At 47.5% G+C, this 24,990-nt stretch overlaps 1 protein-coding gene across 2 annotated transcripts in view; it reads left to right on the top strand.

The window, feature by feature from the left end:
* TLE5 (TLE family member 5, transcriptional modulator) overlaps positions 1 to 9,059 on the top strand; it is a 55,529-nt gene extending 46,470 nt beyond the window's left edge. The window contains exon 7 of one of the 2 annotated variants that reach the window (XM_066604674.1): positions 5,413 to 9,059. In XM_066604674.1, the coding sequence (XP_066460771.1) occupies positions 5,413 to 5,628 (216 nt within the window). In that variant the 3' untranslated portion in view covers positions 5,629 to 9,059. Of the gene's footprint in view, positions 1 to 5,409 lie in introns of both variants that reach the window. The other variant, XM_066604673.1, reaches the window with a different exon arrangement.
* The last annotated feature ends 15,931 nt before the right edge of the window (positions 9,060 to 24,990 follow it).

The raw sequence follows: 24,990 nt of genomic DNA, 5'->3' as shown, positions 1-24,990 counted from the left end.
ATCTCTATCATACTCTGATATATTATACATAGTTATTAGAGCGTGCCCTTGTTACAGTCCTGGGTATAATAGATGATGGGAGAGATCTCTGTACTGACCCCTGATATATTATACATAGTTATTAGAGCGCCCCCTTGTTACAGTCCTGGGTATAATAGATGATGGGAGAGATCTCTGTACTGACCCCTGATATATCTATACATAGTTATTAGAGCACCTCCTTGTTACAGTCCTGGGTATAATAGATGATTAAGAGATATCTGTACTGACCCCTGATATATTATACATAGTTATTAGAGCGCCCCCTTGTTACAGTCCTGGATATAATAGATGATGGGAGAGATCTCTGTACTGACCCCTGATATATTATACATAGTTATTAGAGCGCCCCCTTGTTACAGTCCTGGATATAATAGATGATGGGAGAGATCTCTGTACTGACCCCTGATATATTATATATAGCTATTAGAGCGCCCCCTTGTTACAGTCCTGGATATAATAGATGATGGGAGAGATCTCTGTACTGACCCCTGATATATATGTACATAGTTATTAGAGCGCCCCCTTGTTACAGTCCCGGGTATTATAGAGGATGGGAGAGATCTCTGTACTGACCCCTGATATATTAGGTCATCACCTCAGACATCTTTTTTACCTAAATTAAATAACCCCAATTTTGATATTCTCTATGGGTATTGTAGTCCGCCCATTCCATTTATTACTTTAGTTGCCGCCTTTGTACCCTCTTGAGTACCGGTGTCCAAAACTGTCCACAATATTCCATGTGTGGTCTGACCAGTGACCTGTAAAGAGGAAGGACGATGTTCTCGTCATGTGCCCCTAGACCTCTTCTGATGCCCCCCATGGTCCTATTTGCCTTGGCAACAGCTGTCTGACACTGGTTGTTCTAGTTATGCTTCCAGTTAACTAAACCCCCCCAAGTCCTTCATGTCGGTGTCCCCAGTGGTTTCCATTTAGTGTGTAATGGTGACATGTATTTCCTGCCCGTGTGTATAACCGCACATTTATCAGTGTTACACCTCATTAGCCACTTTTCTGCCCCCAACTTATCCAGATGCTCCTGCAATCTCCTTGCTTCTCTCTTAATTTCTTTACATAGTTTTGTGTTGATCTGTAAATATTGACATTTTACTACACAATCCTTCTACCAGGTTATTAATTAATCTTCTACTGCCCCCTGTGGTACCTCACTAGTAACGGTGACCCCTCTAATACTGCCCCCTGTGGTACCCCACTAGTAACAGTGACCCCTCCAATACTGCCCCCTGTGGTACCCCACTAGTAACGGTGACCCCTCCAATACTGCCCCCTGTGGTACACCACTAGTAACTGTGACCCCTCCAATACTGACCCCTGTGGTACCCCACTAGTAACGGTGACCCCTCTAATACTGCCCCCTGTGGTACCCCACTAGTAACGGTGACCCCTCTAATTCTGCCCCCTGTGGTACCCCACTAGTAACGGTGACCCCTCTAATACTGCCCCCTGTGGTACCTCACTAGTAATGGTGACCCCTCTAATTCTGCCCCCTGTGGTACCCCACTAGTAACGGTGACCCCTCTAATTCTGCCCCCTGTGGTACCCCACTAGTAACGGTGACCCCTCTAATACTGCCCCCTGTGGTACCTCACTAGTAATGGTGACCCCTCCAATACTGCCCCCTGTGGTACCCCACTAGTAACAGTGACCCCTCCAATACTGCCCCCTGTGGTACCCCACTAGTAACGGTGACCCCTCTAATACTGCCCCCTGTGGTACCTCACTAGTAATGGTGACCCCTCCAATACTGCCCCCTGTGGTACCCCACTAGTAACAGTGACCCCTCCAATACTGCCCCCTGTGGTACCCCACTAGTAACGGTGACCCCTCTAATACTGCCTCCTGTGGTACACCACTAGTAATGGTGACCCCTCCAATACTGCCCCCTGTGGTACCTCACTAGTAATGGTGACCCCTCCAATACTGCCCCCTGTGGTACCCCACTAGTAACGGTGACCCCTCCAATACTGCCCCCTGTGGTACCCCACTAGTAACGGTGACCCCTCCAATACTGCCCCCTGTGGTACCCCACTAGTAACGGTGACCCCTCCAATACTGCCCCCTGTGGTACCCCACTAGTAACGGTGACCCCTCTAATACTGCCCCCTGTGGTACACCACTAGTAACGGTGACCCCTCCAATACTGCCCCCTGTGGTACCCCACTAGTAACGGTGACCCCTCCAATACTGCCCCCTGTGGTACCTCACTAGTAACGGTGACCCCTCTAATACTGCCCCCTGTGGTACCCCACTAGTAACGGTGACCCCTCCAATACTGCCCCCCTGTGGTACCCCACTATTACTGTGACCCCTCCAATACTGCCCCCTGTGGTACCCCACTAGTAACGGTGACCCCTCTAATACTGCCCCCTGTGGTACCCCACTAGTAACGGTGACCCCTCCAATACTGCCCCCTGTGGTACCTCACTAGTAACAGTGACCCCTCCAATACTGCCCCCTGTGGTACCTCACTAGTAACAGTGACCCCTCCAATACTGCCCCCTGTGGTACCTCACTAGTAACAGTGACCTCTCCAATACTGCCCCCTGTGGTACCCCACTAGTAACGGTGACCCCTCTAATACTGCCCCCTGTGGTACCCCACTAGTAATGGTGACCCCTCCAATACTGCCCCCTGTGGTACCCCACTAGTAACAGTGACCCCTCCAATACTGCCCCCTGTGGTACCCCACTAGTAACGGTGACCCCTCCAATACTGCCCCCCTGTGGTACCCCACTATTACTGTGACCCCCTCCAATACTGCCCCCTGTGGTACCCCACTAGTAATGGTGACAGAGTGTGTACCATTTATAACCCCCTCGGCTTTCTATCATGCAGAATGCACAACCAATACTCCATCCATTCAGGGATCTTTGGGACGCCTGTTCTTGGGATCAGTGAGGCTCCCAGTGGTCAGACCCCGACCCTTCAGGAAGTTATCACCATTTCTAGATACATCTGTTTTACTAACAGGGCGACTATTGCCTGAATAATTTGGACAATGGTTGCCTTGTAACACTTGACCACCGGCGGGGCACCGAAGAGGAAATCGCTCACTTGTCGCAGTCGTTTGATTTTTAGCTCGTCTAAAAGCCAAGCGACTGTCAGCCATGTAAACGAGCGGCAGTTCATCTGTGAACGACTTCTTGTTTGCAGTGAATGGAGGAAGAGATCTCTGCGCTTCCATTCTCTGAATAACTATTCATCGATTTTAAAGTGCTCTTCACCAGTGCAGACGCAGTAAGCTGGGAAGACTAGATGTACAAGGTTGGGTTACCCCACCTCTCCCCTTGGGGCCAGTTCATATGGCAATATTATTGGGCCTCTTGCTGTGTGTACCCCCAACAGCACGTGGTTCATCGTGGCCTATGAGGCTATTCACTTGAAAGATTTTGCACGCTGACCGGTCTTCGCACATACAGACTCTCTCTCCATGTCCTCTTCTCGTTTGCTTTCAGGGACATGCAGAAGAGGACCTGGAATGTGCAGCAGCGGTCCGCCGGGTGCCCATGTGCCGTTCGATTAGAGTTGCACTTGAGTTTCTCGGGCACGGCTCGCATATGGCCAAGTGAATTCGGCCTTTTAAAGGGGTTTATGTGGGATTAGGAAAACTTTGCTGTTTTTTCCAGAAATTGAGCTGTGTCGGTCTATGGGGTGCCCGGGCATAAGATGAAACACCAGCCACAGCCTATGGACAGACGTGGCTTGGTTTCTGGACAGACAGAGCCTTTCATCTAGTTATAGTCCATCAAGTAAAGCTGTACATTCAGTTAAGACAAATGTAAATCTTCATGGGGACTTGTCTTGATGGAGAGAAGTTGCTGCCTTAACGATTTTCACCCAAACTGTAAAACTGGCCATCTACCAGTAAATCGGGAGTCGGAGCCGCGATGTCCTGTTTATGGCAGCGACTGCCGAGTGCCACTGTATTGTCTGTAATGATTGAATTGGCTTCACAGAAATTGATGATTTGTCATGTTTTTCAGCACATTCAAGCAATAACGAAGTGACAGTTTGCTGGGAAAGTGACAACTGAACATTGCTGTACTTCGTGGTGTAAATTGTGCACAAATGGCCGCCACAACCGAATATCTCTAAGACATAACTCAACCTCTTGGCTAGAACTCTTACATCTGTTTTCTGAATGTATGGACACTTTTACATTTTGAGTGGAAATCCTCTTTTACAGGGGAAGTTGTGAACCACCCGTCCTTCCGGTAGCAGCTTATAGAGCAGGAGGGGCTCGGTAGATTCATAGTTTTGTTGGTCCTAATCGGTGACTGCCGGGCTTCCCTAGTTGAGGTTACATTCACCACTGATGGAATCGGCCCCCACGGACTCCTAACCAGAACGAACGGAGACGGAGGTTCTAGTGAATGTTTTCCCACAAAGCTGTCCATCTCCTGCGCTTCTCCCGCTCGATGACTTGCTGCCGGCAGAATGGATGACCTTTTTAGTGTGACTTTCGCTTTTAAATGTAGCAATTCTTCCTAAAGCAAATGTTTCTTATTATCGGACTTCTTATGGGATTTTAGATTAGCCGCTTCAAGACTGCCAATGTTAATTGATGATCTCCCGGCAAGGTTTCTAGATTTGCACTCCTCACGCTGTCGTCTCTGGGTGGCCGAAAAGTATCAGAACAGGATGTCGATCTGTTAAGGGTCTGTCCATTAATGGCTGCAGGAGCTTGTAGGCAAAACTGCATGGTCAGTAACTTGCAAATGGCCATCCACTGCCGCATGGGTTCTTCCCCTCGGCCTCGTTCACACGGGCTGTGAAGCTCAGATCTACGTTGGATTGTGCTGAAGGGCATCTGACTATTTAGTCCTTTTTTTTTTGCAATACATATATTAGAATTCGCATGCAGAAAAGTCTGTGCCCCATGAACTATAGTACGGGTGTCCGTAGCACTCGATAGAATGGCACCAATTCTGCATTATTTTAGCAAATTCTATAGTGAAACTCTGCTTTGTGAACGAGGCCTTAGGTTTTAATATGCACTCATGTCCCATATTACCAGCGATGTCTGGCAGCCACTTCTTTCTCCTGAATTAAACCTTCGGTCCAAAATGCCCTTTTCCCTTTATATTTCAGTCCGTGGAATGGACATGATAGAGCTAGTTGTTGCAGGTCTTTAAGGCAGGACCGCCAGAAAGGAGAGAGCAATACTAAACCCCCTTTTAGAATTGCAGTGTAGTTTTACGAAAAATTACCCATAAAAGACATTAGAAGCTGAATTCTACGAACAGCAAACCGTGGCATGGAGGTGTAGCTTCCTTGCTTACGCTGGCAGTGATGAGCCTGTCCAGGCTGACATGTTTTTTCTTAATTGGCTTTTCTTTCGTACAGCAGCAGCTTCAAGTTCATCAGCTGTCCCAGCTCCAGGCGCTTGCCCTCCCTCTGACGCCACTACCTGTGGGACTACAGGCGCCCTCTCTGCCTGTCAGTGCCAGCAGCGGGCTTCTCTCCTTGTCTGCACTGGGCTCCCAAGGACATCTTACCAAGGAAGACAAGAACGGGCATGACGGGGATCCTCGACCTGATGACGACGGTGACAAATCAGATTAAAAAGCCGGATGGAAATTTAGATGGATAAAGGTGCAGGGCAGTCGTAACTCTAACACTGCCAGGTGGAGTTGCGTTGTAGAGCCTTATCCCATCATGCACTGGAACAGCTTCTTGTGTCCAAGGGTTTATGAAAGCTGGACACTGGCAGCCAGGGGGTTAATGCATTTTACACTGTATATGTATGTGTACATATATGGAATGTACTGCGAACTGTATTGTAAATTGGCTGATTTTACTTCTACTAAAAGCACAACCCCCATCTTTTCTACAGAGTTTACCTTTCCATGTTGATATGTTAGTGTAGTGCTTAATTTTAAATGCAGCTCTGGAGCACAGTGATTATTAGGAGGCTCCCTTGCAGAGGTTTTCATCTAGGTTGTATGGAGAGGAGTCAGGCCGGCCCCATGTTTACTGCTGTGTAATTGGCTTTCTTTCCACCTCACCCTTGTCGCATGGCAGCAGAATGTAATCCAATATAGGAGTGCGGAGGCCCGTACCGTCTCCTGCTTGCAACACAGGAGGCCCGTACCGTCTCCTGCTTGCAACACAGGAGGCCCGTACCGTCTCCTGCTTGCAACACAGGAGGCCCGTACCGTCTCCTGCTTGCAACACAGGAGGCCCGTACCGTCTCCTGCTTGCAACACAGGAGGCCCGTACCGTCTCCTGCTTGCAACACAGGAGGCCCGTACCGTCTCCTGCTTGCAACACAGGAGGCCCGTACCGTCTCCTGCTTGCAACACAGGAGGCCCGTACCGTCTCCTGCTTGCAACACAGGAGGCCCGTACCGTCTCCTGCTTGCAACACAGGAGGCCCGTACCGTCTCCTGCTTGCAACACAGGAGGCCCGTACCGTCTCCTGCTTGCAACACAGGAGGCCCGTACCGTCTCCTGCTTGCAACACAGGAGGCCCGTACCGTCTCCTGCTTGCAACACAGGAGGCCCGTACCGTCTCCTGCTTGCAACACAGGAGGCCGTTCCTTGTGTTCTTTAGGAACTGCATTGAGCTTCTATTTAGGGGAAGACGTCACCATCCCTCCCCTCGCACCTTGGAGTGGTCACTTGTCTTTCAGTTTTAGGGACTGAGGCATTAAATCCTTTTTACACCTTTTTTGAAATTGGATTATTAAATAAGAGAATTTGATTTTACTACAAATGAGGGCGGCCGCCGCAGGAGACGGCCGGATGTCAGATTTCAGCGGATGCCTTCTTGCTGAACATCCCTAGGTTGTTCTTCAATTTCATTGGGTTTCTGTGCTTTTTTTCTAATATTTGGGTGAAGGGAGTTTTTGGGACAGTCCTCCCCCTTTACAGAGGATCGCTCTGACTTCTGCTGTTTGGAAGATATTTTTCTAATTGCTGACAGGAAGGATTATCTTATTTTTTATGGGGATAAAACCCATCATTTAGTTTTCAGGGACTTTGAAGGGACATTTTAATGATGATCTCGCAACGTTCACCCATAAGACACGGACTCAAATAAAAGCTGCATCCAAGCAGAAGACATGAGGTGGGCTGCTTGTAAATGATGGGGTAACGCCGGGCCTTCCGAGGGCGTCTCCGATAAATGCTAGCTAGGGGATGTCTTGTATTAGAAAACGGAGCTACGTTAATCCTGCTGAAAGTTTTGCATTATGTGATAATTTGGTCCCTGGGCTTTCAAGGACTTAAATATTGATTTTTCTATAAGAGGCTGCTGCTGTAAGGGACACCTATAGAACGCTGTATACTCGGAGGTGCGAATGGCGTTCACGGTCGTCCCCGAGATCTGATTCAGCAGCTCTGCTCTTGTTCCGGAAGCCCCTTTAACGTTCAAGTGGCCCCTTATGGTAAATTGAATCTTGTCAACTCTTTACTGTGGGCAGGATTACAGCCGCTGTCCTGCATCTGTAACCCCAACATAGGGAGGAGCAGATGAAATAACACCCCTAACTACACAACATTGTAGGAGGAGAAACCAAGATGTCGAAGACCCTTCCATCTACTTGTAGGGCGGCGCGTCCCCCAACAGCTCTGCTCTGTACATAGTCCGAGGCAAACGCTCAAACGTCTCCTTTATATTTTCTTAATCCTTTTTTTGCTTAATATTTCCTTTTCTTCTTTGTGTCTGATCACTGACCATGTGGGTATTCTGTGTGAAGGGTGTGACTGTGCCTTTTTCAATAAATTGTTTCAATGCCTGCTCATTGTATGCCTCTCATTGCTTATTAGGGTTGATGTATAGCGAGTAGTCAGCGCGGTAGAACGTCTGCCATTAGTCAAATAGGAGATGGCACTTAAGTACATTCCATTCTGTAACGAAGCAGATGTAAATGCCATTCATGTGTTGTCAAGCTGTCCACACCTGTGGGCTGTCAGCCGGCGATAAACGGTTGTCACAAAGCGTCTATTATCTGTGGCAGAGACCCTAAGAGACATCCTTGAACTCTCCTGATCTTTCCAGAACTCTCCCGCTATCAGTGATGTCTGCCCCACGTAGCGGATCTTCTTTTTCTCCCCTTTGAAGGTGTTAAGCGCCTGCGGGTGCGGCGACGGCTGTAACTGGACTCGGAGTTCCCGCGTGCCCAATGTCAAAAAGGTTCAAATTTGGATTCTGCATTCTGTAAAACAGTCTTATTTTCAGTCCAGTTTTCCTACTTTCAGCCGGTGGCCACCCGATTTTGGCTGCATAAGTAATACAGACGTGCGTCCCGGCTTGAGTTTGGGTTAGCTGACCCGCGTTCTGGCTGGGACATGAGTTTGTATTACTGATGCAAAATAGAGTGGTGACACCGGATGCCTTCAGAAAGGGCCCCATATCGCCACGTGTGTAGATGGAACACGGCCCTAGAAGACGGCGCACTCATGTAATACAGAAAGCCTCTTGCTCTGCTCTTAGGCACATAAAGAAGTTGCAGACGGAAAATGTGTATTCTGTGTATTTGCAAGACTGACTAAATAGATAGTCGGCCTGGTGCGTTGTGCAGCTGATGCCAGCGCGCGCTCCCGGCTCTTTCCACATCAATCCCTACCTCTTTTCCTCTTCTCATCAGGTTGACAATTTTCTTGGAGGGAGGAATTTCGATCTGCCCAACTCACAGCCTTGGCTGGCAGAGGAGAACCATTAAACTGTGTGACTGTGCCAAGGAATTCTCCGAGGGCTGGCAGTGCCTTCCCAGACCACCTGATTAAGCTTTGGCAGGAAGAGACAAATACCTTTAACCCTGTAATTACTAAATGAAGTAAGGAAATGCTAACTCTTACCATCGCTGCTTTAGGGGAATTTATATATTGGGCAATTCTTTGAAGAAACCTTTAGAAATATTAGCTGACCCGTCCTGCAAGGAAACTCCACCCAAAACAGTTTTTCCCATCAGCTGTATTTAATGTGGAATTACTGTTATTATTGTGAAAAATGTATTCTGGCATACTATAATAAAAGGACATTTGAAGTAACGATGTATTCTGTTCCTGTGTTGCTTCGATTTCTTTCTTTCTTTACACCGCCAAGCAGCTTGCCATCTACGGTGCGACCTGGCATCTGTATTAACACTTCCTACCTTGGAACAAACCTGTTTAGTCTTTATCTTAGGCCTTTATTTTTATACTTCCAGCCTATATGTCTTTAAAAGGTCTGCGAGCATAAATACTGGTGTTAAAGGGGTTGGACCAATAAGCTATATCTAGGCTTTGATGGCGGAATAGCTTTCTGAGATCGGACAACCCCTTCAATATGCATAAGGCTTTACGCCAATTTTGCAGAAATGGATATCTCCTGTGTACAAAATACGCCTGCACTTAGAGCAAAAAACACTAACTTTTTTTTTTATTCCATAAATCAGTAGCACAATTATAAGACCTGTAATATATTAGAGAAAAATGCCTTTCTCTGCTCCGCAGCCACTCATTCTCCACTGCTCAAAGCACCGATGAAGTCTGAACACACAGATTACAGTTTCAGCGTATAGACCCCTATGGAGAAAGGAGAAGCACAGGATCATCTGGTTGCATGTGTTCTCTTGCCCTCATCCTGGATTTACATCTACACTGCTCGGTACTGCTGTGTAATGCCCTTAATGATACTGTTACCTATGAGTGTGTGCTATAGCCAGATGGAAATCTCTTGCTCGTGTGTATATACAGTATATGGGAGCCATCATAGCTTCAGGAAGAGGTGCAGCCTAGCGGCAAAGTTCAGGGAAAGCCAACAATTACAAATTGAGCTTACGGAAGGATTAAAAATGCATAATAAGAGTCCAATAATGGCTGTAAAGTAGTATTCCTCTTTTGTACACGCATGACAGTTTATTCTGCCCCCATAGACACTGCTTCTATCCATTCTGCCGGTATAAAACTAATCGGCCTTGCATATTTAGTACGACCCTGTGAAACTCGCATAGGATAAACGCTCAATAAAATGACCAATGATGGCCGTCCATGCTCTGATGGCAGCAAAAATTGGATCTCTGGTTTGGTTTCACGTTGGCTGAAAATACAAGTGTATGATATGATGGGCTGAAGGTGGCTGATCATCTGTCACTTTTTGTGCAAGCCCACTCTGGTGTCGTGCATCCCGTCCCCCGGGGTAACTCCCCAAGCTGCTAGTTTACTCCAACATGTTGATTGCAAATGCTCAATGTAAAATTGATGGAGCAACACTTGGCACGGGTGCGTCCAGCTTCACATTGCCTCCATGATACAGATGGAAGAAAAATGGAGAAAACATTGAATCTGGCTGCCACTTTTTCCTAAAGGAGCAATTGCGTGCAAAATGACGTTGTGGTGCGGAATAGAAGTGCAGTTGGGACTTTTTTTTTCTTGCTAAAGTTTTTTTTTTTTTTTTTAAATAAAGCTCAGGGAAACTGAGGAAAAACCCTAACAATGGTGAATCATGGTGTTTTCTGTAAGGTGAAAACTGAAGGAGCTCTGTGACCATGCCCAATGACACCCTACAATACAGCATATGGGCTTGTGAATGTCTAAATGGCCATATATACCTGCACTGGGTATTTCTGAACACACAGCCTGCACTTGCTATTGATTTTTCTGTTTACCTATGATGGCGTTGGATCTTCTTTTGGCACCAAATCGCCACCAATCAGCTATACTACAGCCTAACACTGACCGGTAACATTGATTCTAAAAGAAACTCCCATGATGGCACTGACGTGGATATCTTACGTATACCACCTATTAGCGTTGTGCTAATTAGACCCAACCCTAATGAAAGCTGGGCAGTAGATGAGGAAATGGCTGCTGATTGCCACATAGTAAGGGCTTATTCACACAAACGAATATTGGCCGCGTTTTCACAGTCAGACGATATACGCGACCATCTGATGAATCCAATGCATCAGTTCAGATAGCTGATGATTTTTTTTTTTTTCTGGTGCATAAAAACGTCCGCCCGGAAAAGATAGTTTTGGAACTATTTTTCAGACGGAATACGGCAGCTGATCCCATAGGCTCCTATGAGAACTGGTTTAGCAGCAGCTTTACTAAACTTCCTCCCCCTCTTCGCGCCTAGATTAGCACACTAGCTCCCTTCCCTTTGCCGACAGCCATCAAGAAGCGGGAAGGGGGAGGGAGTTTAGCAGAGCTACACTCTCTCCCCCCTCCTTCCCGACGGTGTCACGGGCTCGGCATATGCTTGCCACACCTGGCCCGTCTGAATAGGCATATAAACGGGAGATGTAGCCGTGACTTGGTCCCCGTTCATGCTATTTTCGGCTGGGGTGAGGCTGACCAAAAATTGCAGCGCATGTGTGGAGGAGCCCTAACATAGAAAAAAGGTGGCACACAGGAATTCAAGATTTCTTTAGACTATTGAGCCCTAACATTGGTCTTTTTTCAGCCTAACCTACCATGTCCATCATGTTCAGACACTCCCAATGTTGATCCAGATGAAGGCAAAAAGCCCCAATAAGGTGGAAGCCAATTTTCCTCATTTATGAGAAATAAAAATTCCTTCCCGACTCCAATCTGGCAATCGGAATAATCCCCGGATCACCGACCCTCCTGAGTAATCAGTGATACAACATGTAATCTTGTATCGCCCAAGAAAGGCGTCCAGAACCTCTTATACTCTTATCGAATTTGCTATCCCCACTTCCTAAAGCAGAATAGGGCCCAATACTGCCCCCTGCGGTACCCAACTAGTAACGGTGGTGACCCAATCAGAGTGTGCGCCATTAATAACCACCTGCTTTCTATCATTGAGCCAGTTACTTGCCCTCTTACACCAAGGTAGTCAATTTAAAAAAAGAAAAATGCAATCAGTTGGTCATGGATCCCAGGAATGCTACTAGGGGCCATTGTCTTCCAGGTACAACTTCAGGTATAGTGCAATGTATTGACTGTGTGTTTCAGGGTTGTATAGACTCCATCAGGTGGAATTAAAGGGGTTGTCCCGCGCCGAAACGGGGTTTTTTTTTTTTTCAAACCCCCCCCCGTTCGGCGCGAGACAACCCCGATGCAGGGGTTAAAAAAACACCGGACAGCGCTTACTTGAATCCCCGCGCTCCGGTGACTTCTTACTTACCTGCTGAAGATGGCCGCCGGGATCTTCTCCCTTGGTGGACCGCAGGGCTTCTGTGCGGTCCATTGCCGATTCCAGCCTCCTGATTGGCTGGAATCGGCACGTGACGGGGCGGAGCTACACGGAGCCGGCATCCTGCACGAGCGGCCCCATTGAGAAAAGAAGAAGACCCGGACTGCGCAAGCGCGTCTAATTTGGCCATTAGACGCCGAAAATTAGGCGGGCTCCATGGAAACGAGGACGCTAGCAACGGAGCAGGTAAGTGAAAAACTTCTGTATGGCTCATAATTAATGCACAATGTACATTACAAAGTGCATTAATATGGCCATACAGAAGTGTATAGACCCACTTGCTGCCGCGGGACAACCCCTTTAAGTGCATATCACACCTGTAAAGCAAGTCAAGAGTTAGATCCCAAGCGGTTAACATGGGCATATGTGTATTCACAAATAGAAATACGCTGATTCTTAGAGCGTTTTGTTTTTCTTTGTGCGCAAGAATAAACGCGCAATATCCCATTGATTTAGTGTGTAACTGCGCACCTTTCCGCGTATGACTCCCGTTGACTGCGATGGGCTGTGTTTTGTTTCACAAGACTGAAAGTTGCATGAAAAATCTGCTGCTGTGAATGAACCTCTTGAAATCTATGGGCGCTTATTCCCTGCATATTCCTTCCATAAGATACATTGGTGTGAAAGCGTCCTTAGGATGTGACTTAGACAAAAGCCACATGGTGATGGCAAGATTACTAGGTCAGACGTCGTGTGAAGTGGTCAACACCTTCCGACTGTCCCAAGCAAGGCCAACCAGTGATTATGGGCACGTATGGCTCATGGATACATGTGAGGACTGAAGGATAGCCAGTCTGCTCCGAAGCCACAGGACCGCTCATACATTGCTGAAAACCTTCCTGCTCTCTCTGAGCGAGGTGTCGAACAGGTGCTGTATTTCAGCTTGTGGAGCAGCGTAGCAGCACACCTGTCCGCCACCAAAAGTGCCAACAATGGGCACATGAGCATCAGAACTCGACCACTAAGGAAATGAAGATGGCCTGGGTGAAAGAATCCGATTTTCTCCTCCATCATATGTGAGCTGCCTATCTGAGGAAGTGATGGCGTTGGGATGCACTATGGGAAGTAGGGGAGGCAGTGTGATGGTCTGGAAGTAGGGGAGGCAGTGTGATGGTCTGGAAGTAGGGGAGGCAGTGTGATGGTCTGGGCATTGTTGAAGAAAGAACCGGCATCTATGATGTTCTAAGGCGCAGACGCGCCTCCCTAGCCAATCAGTGCAATGCCCATACCCTTTATCAACCTTCCGGGCCGTCTGCGCATGCGTCGATGACGCGGCGTCGCGGCCATATTGTAGAAAGTACAACCACGGCCCCTGTGGATTCAAAATTCCAGGTGGTGATGGTTGTCCAGGACTATGCAGTGGGCTGATGGTATTCATTTGAATATTGTCAGGTTACATATCTTGCCCTCTATTATAAAGAATTACAAGATTTAAAAACATTTTTCAATTTTTTTAGAAAAAATATATTTTTTTTCTGTAGAAATGAAAATAAAAAATGTTTTTGGAGCATCTAGCATGGTGCGGCACATAATTGTCTGTGTGATATTACATTGGTTTACATCTGTCCAATAATTTGGCAGGCCACTTTTAGGGATTACTGACCATGGGCAATGGTGAATTATTTAGGTATGGTTTTTCCCGGATTACATAGGAAATGAGGATTAGTAGTATAGCCCATCATTGGTTTAGTAATTATCATTTAATTCATCTGGTCCATAATATCTGCTGATTTAATGAACCTTTTTGGTGGGCACAAAATTTGTATGAAATGACGGCTTTGGGTCAGTAACTGATCTACAGGGTGACCATTCATGGTACATTGTGATGCTGTGGACGTATGGGTGGTTTTGTGCCAAGCTGATGCTCCTATTTATGTTAAAAAGCTGAGATTACATCATTGGAGGCGATATGTGCTGCGCACGCGCAGTAGCGCTTTTACGCACATAGGGGCCGGGTTTATAGTCCCTACAATATGGCCGCAATGCCGCGTGCGCAGTAGCGCTTTTGAATCCACAGGGGCCGTGGTTGTACTTTCTACAATATGGCCGCGACGCCGCGTCATCGACGCATGCGCAGACGGCCCGGAAGGTTGATTAAGCGTATGGGCATTGCACTGATTGGCTAGGGAGGCGCGTCTGCGCCTTAGAACATCATAGATGCCGGTTTAGGTAATATGTCCCACTTTCTAATGTGCTGCATTTGACATGACTGCTGGATGCTCATTATGTGATCCATGTGGTTCAGCTGCGCTGCATCTCCCTGGCCCTATGACCATCCTGGAGAGGGGGGTATGTACTTACTCTGTGTTTTGTGATTGGTTCTATGTTATACATGTGGGGATATTTAAGTATGGGGTGGGGTCTGGGCATTGTCCCGGTTGCACGGATGTACAATAGAGCACTTGGACTACAGTGATTTCAATATTCCAGTTCTGAACCCTCTGGTGGCCTACTGGCCTTTACAAAAAGGCGTGTGTACCTACCTCAACTGTGATTGTGCATTCTCTGCCTACTTACCACTTGCAGCCTGATACTAAAATGGTCCATTTTTGGGATGGGTGGGGGTCCCAGTGTTCAGAGCTTCACTGGTCTGTGTTTTATAACATTATCCTACTAATGTGTCATAAAACACCATCTTTGGAAAGCCCATTTAAATACTAGATGGGCAATCGGCCTTGTTGCATATTTAAAAGCCTTGAGCTGGTAAAAGTAGGGCATATTGTGCAGGGCTTGGCACTGAGCATCTTCCTTCCCTTCCTTGCAGATGATATCTTGCTGCTTTTATCAACCTCTAACTCCGCCAACTGTAGACTTCTCATTTGCTTCTGCAAAACAAGTGCATGACTTTTAAGACAAACTTACATGTTGACACTTTACACAGTCCTCAATGTGTACAATTTTGTTCAGGCCCCTGCCCATTACCAGTTGGCTCTTTTTGGCCAGTGTGAGAGAATGGCCCTCTGGCCCTGCTCAAAGCATGATGCGACTGTGGGTACGAAAGACCTTCTTTATAAAGTAGGGCTTATGCAGAAAACATTGCGCATGGCATGATACATTGGTTGCCAACGGCCTCCTAGGGCGTTTTGGGGTATTGGGATTTTACAACATTTGCTGGCGGCTTAAGAAAGTTTTAAAGCGCCTTAATTTTTCTCGTTTTTTTTTTGTTTGTTTTTAACTTGCTTTTTAACCATTTCACATTTGTTGGACCTGAACTGTTAATGTAAAAAATACTGTGAACTTTCACCCTAAACTGCAATAATAGCCGGAATGTATTATTTTAACCAAAGGGCTATTTTCAGGGAACACATCAAGAACAGCCGCTTTGCAGCACTAAGCAAATTATAGTTACGCCAACTGTTCTTATAGGTGCTCAACTTTTATAGGATTACTCCAGTGTCGGAACAGACTGCAGTACAAGACTCTCTAGGACGGAGCACATTGCTATCATTAGGGCATTTAACCAAAAAAGGCAGACGGATAATTATAACCCTTAGCAGTGTGGGCCTGTCCTACAGAGCAATAGCCAAGAAAGCCATGGTGTACAGTTCAGCTTCCTATACCATCAAAAGGCACTTGGAAACTGACAGGAAGACGTCTGGTAGTCCAAAGGCCACTACACAATCAGATGGCAAGTTTTCGAGAGGCAACAGTGTGCGTGATCGGCGCCTCGCAGCACAAAATCTTCAAGAACAGCTTAATGCAGCAAGAAATAAAGTTTCCATTTCACCTGTGAAGAGAAGCCTTCTATCTGCAGGTCTGACGGATATAGTAGCAGTAGGAAAGCCGCTGCTACGACTGTAAAATAGAAAAAAATACTTGCCTGGGCCAGAAGGAACACCAGTGGACTACTGAAGAGTGACCGAAGGTCTTAATGACTGATGGATCGAAGTTTGACATCTTTGGTACATCATGCAGGGTTTTTGTCATCCAGTAGGTGAAAGGATGATGCCTGAGTGTCACCAACCTTCAAACATGGAGCAGGAAGCATGATGGTCTGGGGCTGTTCTGCTGGATGCAGAGTTGGTGGCTTGCACAGGGTGACTGGCATACTGGACAAAAAGGGCTGCCATAGCATTTTTTTATGCCAGGTGTGTGCCTAGTTGGCCAGGGGTTCATATCACTGCAAGACGGTGATCCAAAACATCTAGGTTATATCAGAACTACTTAAGGAGACAAGAAGAAGCCGGTAGTCTGCAAGGAATGGAACAGCCTGCATAGTCTCCAGACTTAAACCCCATTGGCTTGTTGGGATGAACTGGACAGAAGGGTGAAATTAAAGCAAGCTACGAGTGCAGCACATTTGTGGGAACTTCTGCAACAATGTTTGAAAGAAATTTCTTCCGATCATCTGAATGCAATTGTATAAAGAATGCCTTGACGATGTAAGGGTGTCTTCATACCTTGTGGAGTGATAAAGAAATCGTGGCATGCTCTATCTTTCAGTGTTTTTGCATTTTTTTAAAATCTCCCAGGTTTCCCTTTGGAGCCTCCTTTTTATCGCATCGCAAAGCAGGAACTTGCGATTTTTCATGCGATGCATTTTTAACATTAGAAACTCCTATTGTCGATCGTGAGAAAATCACAAGCGGCAGCGATGTTTTTGCAAGAAAATGCATTGCTGACGCTCCGATATCTCATGAGTAAAATTGCCCTGTTTTTTTTTTTTTTAATCCCTTTCTTGCGGCGATATCGCGATCGCCAGTGTAAAGGAGAACACCCCCACGCAGGTGCTTTTTACTGCGATTAGCGTGGTACAACATTCCCATTGTTTTCAATGGGACCGCTCCCACAGGCGCAGACAGACGCTTGATTTTTGAGCTGTGCATGTTCTAATTTTTTTGTGTCGTTTCATCATTTTTAAACGCTGAGCGTTGCCCATTGAAGTAAATGGGCAGAGTTTTCATCGCTGCTAAAAATGTGGCACAACTTAGTGCCGCGTTTTTGACGGCGCTAAATACTGTGAATGGCTGTGATTAGTTCATCACACCCATTCAATGAATGGTTGTGATTGGCTGAGCGAGCGCACGCTCAGCCAATCATGGCAATCTCTGGCAGGAGGCGTGGTTTTCAATCCCTATTACCAGCAAGAGATGCTCTGTCGGCCCTGACAACTGTAGGCAAGACTGCAGGAACGCCGGAGAGCATGGATGGCGCCTTTTAGGCGAGTATGGCTTTTTTTTTTTTTTTTCCAGCTTCCTTGGTTACGTTTTCAGCTGGTAAATTGCATGCCAACTCTGCTGAAACTGCAGTGTGACGGACGCCTTAGCCTATTATTTGTATTCAGTTGAACTTGTGTATTTGTTCTATGCTTTCATTTCACATTGGAGACACTAAGCTGTAAATGTCAATAAAAACCTGGTGGTGTATAATTACCCCAATAATCATCTAGAACACCAGCACATTGTTCTCTCTCCTTCATGAAGCAATAATAGTGGCAGCATGAGGAGTAAAACACAAAATATAACCTTTATTTCTCCATGGTTATCTTTAAAAAGGTAGGCTACGTTTGGGCCAAGAATAGGCCTTCATCAAGCTCCTTCATGAAGCTTCTGCTCGTACTGCATAATTCACCCCTACGGTGCAATGCCAATAGTCAAACGACCCATATAGAAGCTGGGGGGCTACTGTATAGCTATATGGTTATGTCATAGGTTGAATTGATACCAGTATAAGCAATATGGAATAGAAAACAAAACACTGCAAAATATATAAATATAGGGCGAGATCTAATTCTCTAAAGAGTTAACATGCAGAGCGCTATCAGAAGCCGAGGCTGTAGACCGCACCGAGCCACATAAGTAACATGTAGAATAATTTAATAACATGCAGAGAGGTCCAGGATTCTGCCATCTTTATTCCACCCACGCTCTGCCCTTGCATCCGGCAGTAAACACGTTCATTCATAAAAGATGAGGCTGCATGAAATATTCAAAGGCTGCATCTCCAGGGAAAATCCTTGCCAGACAGCTCGGTGACTTAACCCTGTCAGATCGCATGCAGGGGAATGTCTGCCGAGGCTTCAGACCTATATTAAGCACAAAGCCCTCAATCAGGCTGCATACATCTGGTGGGTCTTATTTTGTTATCTGGAATTAAGAGGGTACACCCCTCCTCCTTAATATGGCCTCCCCCGGATGATGGATGGGATCTGTAGCATGGTGCTGTTGGGATTAAACCAGTCTTCTCGTCTTACATAAATAAAATGTAAAGCGGTTATCCCACCACAATCATTTATCACCTGCCTACAGGATAGGAGAAGAATGGGGATCATGAGAACAGTGCACTGAGAACCAATGGGGTGGATGCAGCGGTGGTGCACATGTGTGACCACCACTCCATGCACCTCTATGGGACTGACGGAGACAGTTGGCAGTGCACTCAGCGCTCTCCAGCAGCCTCATAGACCGCGAGTGGCCACACATGCGCACTAACGTTTCATCCACTCAGCGGATTCAGAGTGCACTGTTTTTTTGCAGACTGTCATGAAAGGTGTATTCCCATCCCAGACTTGTATCAGATATACACAGGATAAGCCATAGGTGTCTGAGGTATTAGTGTATCTTGACGCCACCGGAAGCTAGGGGTTTGACAGGACTTCCATGAGGAACACCCCCTGTCACACCCCTAACTCCCGATTGGCTCAAGAGCTGAATGTCCTGATACCATGAATTAAGTCCTGAAGCGGCCGGCACATTGCCCTCCCTTCTGAAGCTGCGGGCCGCCGGCGCTCATCACCGCTCCTGCACATGCACCCCTGTCCCCCTGCTGCAGGCAAACAGGTCCACTCATTAAACAGGGTCAACGATCCCCCCCCAACCCCCTCTCCGCTCTGCTTACAGGTTTGCAATGGCGGCTCTCTGTGCAGCGCTCACCGCTCCCTGGCACTGCACCGCTGTGAAGTTCCAACTGCCGGCTTACTATGCACTGCTCACCGCTGCATCCCACTACTGTCCTCAGAGGTCCTGACCGTCGGCCCTCTCAGCAGCACTCACTGCTGCGTCCCACAGCACCACTCACAAGTCCTGCACGCCGACTCTGTCTGCAGCGCTCACGGCTCCATCCGACGCCTCTCACCTTCCTCCACGTCCGCAGCCGCTGCCTGCAGGACCTGTGAGACCGCTGTCAGGGAGACAGCCCGACATCCAATCAGGAACTGCATGTATCTTGGCTCCACCAGTACTTTCGGTGGCGTCAAGATACACTAATACCGCCGTCTGACATGTGGGGGCTCCATCTCTGGGACCAGGGTTGCCAACCATCCAGAAATTCCTAGACAGTCCATAAAAATGGGGGACTTTTTCCAGTTTAGATGTGTCAAAGATTATTTTTGGGGGGCTGTTGGGCCTTGAGCTTCTTTACAGCTCGCGGGGAATGCTGGGAATGAGTTCCTATCAGTTTCTGACCTAATAGACGTGTATCACTTATAACCTTTAGCATTCAGTAAGGTTTCTGTCGTGTCCCCAAAAATGTTGGTTCTCTGAGATTTTTGGATAGGTTGTCCAGAAAAGGGAAATTCCGATTGGCAACACTGAGCTGCACCTTTCTTGAGTTAGGGCCCCCAGTGCCCCGGGCCAACCTGCATGTGGTGGCTGGGGTGATCAGGAAGACAGAACTAGCTGAGACCTCTGCGCTATACTGTTTTTGGAGTTTGATTTTACAGTAAAAAAAATAACATAAAAACAAGTCACCGCCTTAGGCTGGCTTCACACTGCCGAGAAAATCGTGCAAGATTTGTGCATTGCGAGACGCACAAATCTTGCACAGCTATGAATTCCTTCTTTTGAATGGGTTCATTCACATTTGTGATGTTTTCCTGCATCTCACCGTCGTGCGATCCTACGCCGGAAACAAAAACACAGCATGTTCTATCTGTCTGCGATCTCACCCGTTGTTTTCAACTGAAAAGAATGGGGGAAATCCACGATCCCCAGATCCAGCGGCGACAGCCACAGCGGGGGATTTCTTCAGCCCCGCAGTGAGGTGAGGCTGCTTCCATGTGGTAACGCCTTGCATCCAGGGGTTTCAGATGGATTGCGAGGGCGATATCAGGCTGTGAAATACGGCCCAATATTACCCACGCCATGTGAAGCTGGCCTTCAAGATGTATGTGCAGGTTTAAATCCAAATTGGTGGTCACTAGAGATGAGTGAGCATGCTCGGATAAGTCAGTTACTTGAGCGAGCCTCGCTCTTCTCGAGTAACTGCATCCTTGTCAGAGCGATACTTTGACTATTTTAGTTGAGTCCCCCGTTTCATAAGCTGGAATTGAAGGGGCCGGTAAAATAGGACACCGGCGTCTATCTCGTGGGCACCAGGGATGCTCCGGTCTCCATCATTATTTATTCACACTTTGGTATGAATTTCGTTCTGTTCTATGGGGTAGAGTATGGAAGCTTACTGCAGTCCATATGGTGAACTAGGAGTAAACTGATGAACAGAAGTTTACCTCAGCTTCAGGTCTAATGGCCCTCCTGGGCATCTGGCAGCCCTTGAGGCTCTATACTTGCAGGCTGTGGCTTCTGACTCCCCTCTTTCAGTTGTGTACAACTCCTAGATTATATCATCTTCAGACCCTATAGTCACAGATTCCATAAGGTAAAACTTTAAATGATCCAACCCATTGCATTCAGAATACATCATCCGCACTCATAAAGGTTTTTGCTTTTTTTACTATAGATATTTACACGCTTGGTCAAAAATAATCCGCCGCCCCAGAAGTAGTTGTCGTCTTGGTACAGATGTCGTCCTGCAGTTCCATCTCAGGCAGATGTATAAATGATGACTTGTGGTGATTAGACGAAAGAGGCACTGGAGGCCCTAAAAGTGGTTCCACCCTTGTCCAATAAGAGGCTCTCGGAGGCTCCTTGTGTGTTGTGACCTCTTCTTCCGCTTGTGTAGAGCTTGTTGACCACTAGACACCTCTACAACGCAGAGAAGAGATTTCACCAGGTTACCAGAGTCTGAGAGGGGTGCATTATTGGGATGTGAGAAGCTGGATGGTCGTATCGATGAGTTTTCCAACAGCGGCCGTTCTGACCAGCCTGTTAGGAGGTGTTGGGACGAGAGGATGGGGGCACACAAGGTGACTCAGCTCAGGACACCCCCACAGACCACCAGTAGAGAGGATCATCTGACCAGACTGTTAGGAGGTGTTGGGACCAGCGGATGTGTGAGGGCACACAAGGTGACCGGGCTCAGGATGCCCCCTACAGACCACCAGTAGAGAGGAGTGTTTGATCAGACTGTTAGGAGGTGTTGGAACTAGTGGATGGGGGCACACAAGGTGACCGGGCTCAGGGCCCCCTACAGATCACAAGTAGAGAGGAGTGTCTGACCAGACTGTTAGGAGGATGGGGGCACACAAGGTGACTCAGCTCAGGACACCCCCACAGACCACCAGTAGAGAGGATCATCTGACCAGACTGTTAGGAGGTGTTGGGACCAGTGGATGTGTGAGGGCACACAAGGTGACCGGGCTCAGGACGCCCCCTACAGACCACCAGTAGAGAGGAGTGTTTGATCAGACTGTTAGGAGGTGTTGGAACTAGTGGATGGGGGCACACAAGGTGACCAGGCTCAGGGCCCCCTACAGATCACAAGTAGAGAGGAGTGTCTGACCAGACTGTTAGGAGGTGTTGGGACCAGTGGACGCATGAGGGAACACAAGGTGACCGGGCTCAGGACGCCCTACAGACCACCAGTAGAGAGAAGCATCTGACCAGACTGTTAGGATATGTTGGGACCAGTGAATGTGTGAGAGCATACAATGTGACCGGGCTCAGGACCCTCTACAGACCACCAGTAGAGAGGAGCGTCTGATTGTCCGAAAAGCACCAGCAGCTCCAACTGTTTCATTGTCCTCCATCCAGAGACAGGTGGCGCCATTGTTACACCCCTGTGTCTGACAGAACCATTACCAGGTTCTTGGCTGAAGGACATTTGGTCTCATGGCGCCCATTAAGTGTACGGCTTCTGACACCCACCCACCCAGTTTTCTCAGTTTGCAGTGGTGTGGTGAATTATGCAACTGGGTACTACGGAGTGGAGCCGGGTTTTCTTCAGTGATTAATCCTGTCTGGAGACCTTGAGGTGATCACCTCAATCCTGCCTTTGCTGTGGAGCAGCACATTGCCCCCTGCTGGTGTGATGGTCTGGGGGCCATTGCATACAACAATCGGTCCCCCCTAGTAGTGGTACAAGGGACAATGACAGCTCAGTGATATGTTCAGGACATCCTGCAGCCATATGTGTTCCTCTCATGGCGGCTTCCAGCAGGATAATGCTCGGCCGCACACACAAGGGGATCCCAGGAGCCCCCACAACATTGTCACACTTCTGCAGCTGCCCGGTCACCAGATATATCGCCAATAGAACATGTATGGAACCATCTGGGACACCAACCTCTACAGCCTACGGGTTTACACGATCTAGAGGCTCAGTTACAGCAAATGTGGTGGGATAAGCTGCAGTATACCATACTGTATGTCTCCATGCCCATTCCATATCACATATTGTATCCAAGCTAGAAACAGCGCAACAAGGTACTAGAGCCTCCAAGTCTGCCTGTATCGCATACTGTATCCAAGCTAGAGGTGGTACAACAGGGTACTAGAGCCTCCAAGCCTGCCTGTATCGCATACTGTATCCAAGCTAGAGGTGGTACAACAGGGTACTAGAGCCTCCATTCCCACCCGTATCACATCTTATATCCAAGCTAGAGGTGGTACAACAAGGTACTAGAGCTCCCTGCCTGTATCACATCTTGTATCCAACCTAGAGGTGGTACAACAGGGTACTAGAGCCTCCATGCCCGCCCGTATCACATCTTGTATCTAAGCTAGAGGTGATACAACAGGGTACTAGAGCTTCCATGCCCACCCACATCACATCTTGTATCCAAGTTAGAGGCGGTACAACAGGGTACTAGAGCTTCCATGCCCACCGGTATCACATCTTGTATCCATGCTAGAGGTGGTACAACAGGATACTAGAGCTTCCATGCCCACCTGTATTACATCTTGTATCCAAGCTAGAGGTGGTACAACAGGGTACTAGAGCCTTCATGCCTGCCCGTATCACATCTTGTATCCATGCTAGAGGTGGTACAACAGGATACTAGAGCTTCCATGCCCACCTGTATTACATCTTGTATCCAAGCTAGAGGTGGTACAACAGGGTACTAGAGCCTTCATGTCCACCCGTATCACATCTTGTATCCATGCTAGAGGTGGTACAACAGGGTACTAGAGCGTTCATGCCCGCCTGTATCATATCTTATATCCAAGCTAGAGGTGGTACAACAGGGTACCAGAGCCTCCATTCCCACCCGTATCACATCTTATATCCAAGCTAGAGGTGGTACAACAGGGTACTAGAGCTCCCTGCCTGCCTGTATCACATCTTGTATCCAACCTAGAGGTGGTACAACAGGGTACTAGAGCTTCCATGCCCGCCCGTATCACATCTTGTATCTAAGCTAGAGGCGGTACAACAGGGTACAAAAGCCTCCATGTCCACCCGTATCACATCTTGTATCCTAGCTAGAGGCGTTCCAACAGGGTACTAGAGCCTCCACGCCCGGTATCACATCTTGTATCCAAGCTAGAGGCAGTACAACAATGCCCTTTAACTGTTTAGTGCCTAGAGAATATTTGAAGATAAGTGACTGTGCAGCTCACCTTTTCCTTGTATTTACCAAGGAAGGAGAGAACCAGGCATGTTGAGCATGCTTAATCCTTTTGTTCGCCAGGGAGATAAGCTGCCAGAGGTGTCCGACAGCAGCTAAGGGATGTGGGGTGATAGGTTGGAAGGAATAGCTGTTGGACAAACGAGTGATTGGCTGCCAGCTACTGGAGGGGTATGGCGACCTTTGGATTACACAGTGTTCAAAGCCTCACTTGCATTTTGCAAACTACAACATTTAGAAATATCAGTGTTTTCTAATAGAAAACTACTTTTTCCAGAGACTCTGACACCAGGAGGAACTCTTCAAAGGGATATTCCGGTATGAAACTATTGACACTGTATCCTCCGGAGAGATTGTGAATAGCATACCAGCCGGGGTCCAACTGCTATGGAAGTATGAAAGAGCTGCAGTACCGTTCTGGGCCACTACAGCATACGTGTTGTTTTGTGTCAACTTCAGCCCCTCCACATCAAGTCATTGGTGGGGGGGAGGGGTTGTGTGGGAGACCCCCAACAATCTGCTATCAATTACCTATCTATCATATAAATGCCATTGGAAACTTTACATGAAAGTTGCTAAGGGGCCAATCACATGATCTCTTTAGGCCATTCAGCAAAGAGGAATTCACTAATTATCTTACCGCATAGGCTCTCGTTCCTTTACTTAAAAACAATCACAGTAAATGGCCGTTACTTACTGACTGAGGAGTGCATATAGATGCATCCTCCTCTCACCATGCAGGTAGCTGACTACCAAATGGAGGAGCCAATAACACCTGTGCAGGACACCGATGAGACAGCCACTCACACTGCCTCCTGATAATGAGGGGGGTGGATGCTTGGTGTAAACTCCCACACATAGTGGATACAGGGTGCCAGACCATTCTGATATATGTAGTTCACCATGCAAACCAGCAACCTATTAATGACGCCATGATAACTCGGCGGGTTGCCCTGCATTTCCTTCAGTGAACCACATTGGTACTGCCACCCTGGGCTCCCCCTGGAGTCTTAATGCCACACTGCATGTGAATGATAGATAATAAATGCAAGGCGTTGGTTGGATGTTGGCCAAGATACATGAGCCCACTA

Source organism: Eleutherodactylus coqui, chromosome 5, assembly GCF_035609145.1.
Source record: "Eleutherodactylus coqui strain aEleCoq1 chromosome 5, aEleCoq1.hap1, whole genome shotgun sequence".
In the NCBI taxonomy this organism is placed as follows: domain Eukaryota; kingdom Metazoa; phylum Chordata; class Amphibia; order Anura; family Eleutherodactylidae; genus Eleutherodactylus; species Eleutherodactylus coqui.
This window is presented reverse-complemented; position numbering and strand designations above follow the sequence as displayed.